The following is a 5,181-nucleotide window of genomic DNA, read 5'->3' as shown; positions in this document are numbered from 1 at the left end:
ACAAAGTACTGCATGAACTGTAAGGTACATCAGACAAACTGTACAGTTGCTGTTCTCTGGAAGTGTTTTACAGCTTTTGGGTACATTTTCTCTCTTAAATGGATTTCAGTGTGCTTAGTGGAAGTCTGACTCTTATAATTGACAATATGTAGGCATGCAAATATTTGTTACTTCAAGACAGATACAAACACTGAAGATTATGGTGTTAAAATTGCAAAAATGTGCCATTGTTTATATTTCATAGGGTTGTGGTTGGTGAGTAGAGCTGCAACTTGGTTTCCAGTGTGTGTGTGAGGGAGAGACAAAGCGGGGTACATCTGCTACTATGATGTAAAGAAATTAGGAAAAGTATTATTTAGAACATGTTTCTTTTTATTTACAAACTTCAAAAAGCAAAAAAAAAAAGGATCTAAAAGTAATCCAAGGTCATACACATTATCCATCGATAAACTACACAACAGGCTTCGACTAGAGCCAATCCTCACAGACAGCAGCTTTAATCTTCTCCTCGGCTAAAATGGAATTCAGACAGTCGGCTCGGCTCGTCCGACCGAATCGATTTGTATAAATAAATATGTAAATTCAAGTAAGAAAGCTGTGAAAGAAAAGAGCAGTCAGTCAGAGCTGACGACCAAACAGTTCGACAGTGAGGAAACTCGCTTGTTAGCCATCGTCGGGATGACACACATGATTTCTGATGATATGGTGAAGAACCACAAACAATACAGGAAAGAAAAAGCACTTGATATCATTTTCTTTCTTTTCAGGTGATGAGTTGTTGGAACTGCTTCTGACCCTTTACTTGTGAATAAGCTTCATTTACATGCACAGAAATGGCTCATATTATTAAGATTGTGAAAAAACTTGTGAACAGGCGGGATATTCTGGTGAAGGAATCTGAGCTTATAAAGGTTTTAACACAGCTCAGTATCACAGTTAACATCAGTGTGTCCCTGATGTCCCTTTTTTGGGGGGTTTCTCATAATCAAAGGCTGATTATTGTGAAATGGGATATGATAATTAATCGATCCTTCTTACAGATGCTACAGGAGCTGCAACGATTAATCAAGTAGTTCTCAACTATTAAATCAATCGCCAACTATTTGGATAATCGATTTTAATTTTTAGCTGGACCGCAGCTAAAACCGAGCGTTGGAGTTTCCTCATTTGGCCGTTGCTCTTTCAAATTGAAAAGGCGGAGAACAGTCCTTTATGCAAATGAGCCTGTCCAGCACGACGCGTCCGGCTCACTAAACTTGGACCAAGCTGTCAAACTAGGCGATCTAGATCTAAAATGAAACGAGATTCAGCAGTGGCATTGCCTATTTCTCGCTTAAAATGTTTTCAGAAGTAGATTTTGGTGGATTGTTTAGACGGCATAACAGAAAGTTTACGAGCAGGCCGCCATGTTGATTCCCGTTTTAACCGGCGAGCAGAACACCAAGGACATATCAGGTGCATTCCATGATAGGGTACGTCACCACTTGCAATTGAGCGGAGCAGTGCGTCCCCTAGTGTCCTCGCTGGACCTGGTGGACATGTACCGCTGGATTTAACGTTATAGACTATGACCACTGTGTAACAATTTAGCCAAGACATTTTAGGACGTCATCTTGGGCTTTGGGAAACACTGATTGACATTTTTTACCATTTTATAGAGCAAACAACTAATCGATTAATCAAAAAAAAAAAATCAACAATAAAGATAATCGTTAGCTGCAGCTCTAGATGCTACCCTGGCTATTAATGTGCACAGTGACGCACTAATTGGTTGGTCCACATGCAAGTTCACATGTGCTGGGTCAGACTCGCAGATCGACACTTTAGAAGATAAAATAATAAAAATTACAAGAAACCAAAGTGTTTTCCATCTGTAGTAACAACAATATGACCATGAAATCGTACAAACAAGATAGCAACAAAAGGAAAACAAAATTGTACAAAAATAAAAATGAATAAATATGCACCGTCATAAATAAATAAATTTGGTAAATTCAAACATTGTAAAAAGAACAGAACATAAGTAAACTAGAAAAAAAAAAAGTCAGTATGAAGAACAAATACAGGGGGGAGAAAGAACAGGAAATGCTCAGTCTTTACTTTTTCAATAAAAGAGTCGGTGGGGTGTTAAAGCTCTCGCTGCGGCCATTTTTGGAGGAGAAGATTTTCCACATGAGGACAGCGCGGACCGGAGTCGATCGGTTTGTGTGATCAGAGGGGAACAGCAGAACGACGGGTTAATCTAAAGGGAACTTGGTCACATGCTGAAGCTTTCAACCGGTCTACAGACGACGCATACAGATTTGTGTCTCTTTTACAGTGCAGTACAGTGTACAGTGTTACCTGCAAGGTCATACAGAGAGATGGATTCTCAAATGTGGCGGTGAGGACGCTGCAGAGACAGCGTGTTGGGAGTTTAATTCTGCTCAACATCGTTGACATTATTTGGTCTCTTAAGACACGATCTTCTTTGATGGAGGTCTCCGATGTGCTTGTGCATTTCTTGTTTTTTGGCATAGCTACACCGTCTCTCCCGAAAAAAAGAGTTTGGTTTCACAATGACCTCAAAATGAGATGAGACGGAGAGAGGGGGGAATAAAAACAGCAGAGCAGAAGTGGAATTTCTATTTTTTTTAAACGATTCCTTTTGTAACCCTCAAGAACACAACACACAGACACGAACACGACACAAGCGTAACCAAGACGTTGCGAGATTAATTCCTCCGGGGGGTTTGTACTGTACGAATACATATATAGGCTTGAGTGAGTGTTTTGCATCGCTTTTCACTAGGCTACAGTAAGACTGTGGGTGAGATTCAGAGAGCTGACGTCTCTCTTTACCTCTCCTCTCTCACAGTTAACATTCAGAAAGATGGAGGCAAAAAAGGCATTTTGTGTTGGTTGGTTCTCCGCTACGAGGAGGACACCTCACAAGAACACAGTTGTTTTTTTTCTCATTTTCACCTGGCTGTTTTTAGGCAATGATTTTCCTTTAAAAAGTAAAAGATTACATATAAAATTCACAACAAAAAAGAAAAATATTCCCACGTCTGATGCCTTAATAGAAGGAGTCTTTTCAAAAAGGCCTGGTTTTAAAGGCATTTGATTAAACATACATTCTTTCCTTAGAGTTTTAAGGTTGCGTCTTTTAACCTCAACAAGCCTCAACCGCCTCTTCGGTAATTCAAGATGATCCCGCTTCTTTATACTAAAACACAAAACGTACAATACCCCTGTCCTGGCAGTGAATTATTAAGTTCAATCAAAATGCTTTTTAAAAGTTCCGTTTGATCTTTTTACCTTTTGAAGAAATATTCAGTAGCAATATTCAACAACTGACAACAATACCATTTCAGTTACTGATATTTAACAAACGTTACTACCAGCAAACTTAATTATCAAACCTTTTTTTTTTTTATTATAAGCAACTCCAGCCTACCGGCATCTTTTTTTAATTAGCTGAAAAAAGCAAAAGAGTCGACATTTAGCAAAGCTGCAGAACTAGAATCTCTAAAGTCAACACTACAACTAGTGGCCGTTTGTGGTCACTGCAGGCCCAAAACTCAGCAGTTCTTAGTCCAGTGATCAGTATTTCAATGCCAGTATTGGACAAAAACTTGGAAGTCCTCTGATTTTCATTTTCTTCTTCCCTCTGGAGCTTTTTTCTTCCACAGGTTTCTGCGTTAAGATTTGTCGCTCTGTATTAAATCTTCATTCGGACTGATTCTCCAGCAGTGGAGGCGAACAGAGGAAACACTTTAGCAGGGGCTCACTTGTAATCACGTCAATTGTCTTTCATTTTTTGTCCATTTCCCTCGCGGCTTCGGGCGCAGCGAAGCCTGCCTCCCGGCAAACAGGATGTCATCATATTTTGATGATTTTCTAAATTGAATCAAGCTCGCTCAATCGATCAGTCACTGTCCCCTCACCTCAATTACATCGTCGTCATCATCCGAGCTGCTGGCGCTGCTGACATTCCCGCCGTTCATCAGCACCAGGCCCTGGCGGCCCTCGGAGTGCGCTGAAGGGGAGAAGGAGGAAGGTGAGGATGAGGAGGAGCTGCAGGCAGCAGTGGGAGGGTACTGGGAGAGGAAGCTGGCTCCGGCCGGGCCGGGAGTGGCGGCCGGACCCGGCAGCCCGCCCGGGAGCATCGACCCCGTGTAGAGGCTGGCCAGAGACTGGCTATAGGAGAGAGGGAAGCCTGGTGGGAGCATCCCGGCCATGCCCACCATGCTGTGGCTCAGCATGAACGGTGGCAGGGCTCCCGGAACTGAACCGGCAGCAGAAGATGATGAGGAAGATGAGACGGCGGCCGCGGTGGTTGTCGTGGAGCAGACGGAGGAAGAGGAGGTGGGGACTGCGCTGGCTCCGCCGAAGCCGAACAGATCTGGGTACATGTAACTGGGGTCCCTCAGTTGAGTGTGGGGGGGCTGGAAGTAAGGCGAGCCCGCCCCCATGAAAAGCGGGTGCCCCAGTGAGCCACCCAACAAGGCGGGGTTGAGGCCCAGAGGAGGGAGGCCGTAGCCGCCGGTGAAGGGGAAGGCTTGCGTGGTCAGAGGGGCCGAGGAGTGCTTGCCTGCAGACGGCTGCTTACTGGGCCGTTCATCCAGAGTGGGAGTGGAGGCTTTGCGCTTGGAGCCTGTTGTCAGGTCTTGGGCTGCGGTTGCGTCCATGTTGGGCTGGATTACAGAGACATCATGGCGGATGCTCCCACTGCTGCTCCCATGGCTGCCATTGGTCTGAACCAGTTTGGTGGGAGGCAGGTTGGTCATCTTGGTCTCTGGTGGAGCTCCGGAGCTTGTGGCGGTGCCAGCTCCACCCGTGTAGCGCTGCAGCTCGCTGATGATCTCTGGGCTGTCAGGGGAAAGAGGGCGGGGCACAGTCTTGGAGGATACCTGCTGCTTCCTGTCAGGTGACAGGCAACCGTTACTGCCATTGGTTGACACTTCCTCTGGTAGGGCCTGGGAGTCTGAGGAGAAGAAACAAGGGGTTCGATATCAGCTTTTGGGAAAGAATTAAACCCTTTACATGGACCAATTAAATAATATAAATAATATAATACTTTGTAATACTTTTATAATTTATTGTTTTACATCTCTACTTGTCTAACAAACGCTCCTGTGAGTAATACACTGACTATGGAGAAGTAGCTCATACAAGCCCACTTCAAAACACCCAAAC

General features: G+C 44.2%; 1 protein-coding gene across 1 annotated transcript in view; it reads right to left on the bottom strand.

Annotated features, from left to right (window-relative positions):
• Positions 1-351: 351 nt before the first annotated feature.
• Positions 352-5,181, bottom strand: part of LOC141773038 (helicase ARIP4-like) — a 78,286-nt gene continuing 73,456 nt past the window's right edge. The window contains 1 exon segment of the mRNA XM_074644684.1: positions 352-4,975. Coding sequence (XP_074500785.1) covers positions 3,915-4,975 — 1,061 coding nt within the window. The 3' untranslated portion in view covers positions 352-3,914.

The sequence above is a fragment of the Sebastes fasciatus genome, chromosome 8 (genome assembly GCF_043250625.1).
Source record: "Sebastes fasciatus isolate fSebFas1 chromosome 8, fSebFas1.pri, whole genome shotgun sequence".
Taxonomy (NCBI): domain Eukaryota; kingdom Metazoa; phylum Chordata; class Actinopteri; order Perciformes; family Sebastidae; genus Sebastes; species Sebastes fasciatus.
Note: the sequence above shows the minus strand (reverse complement) of the source record. Positions and strands in the feature narration are given on the sequence as shown.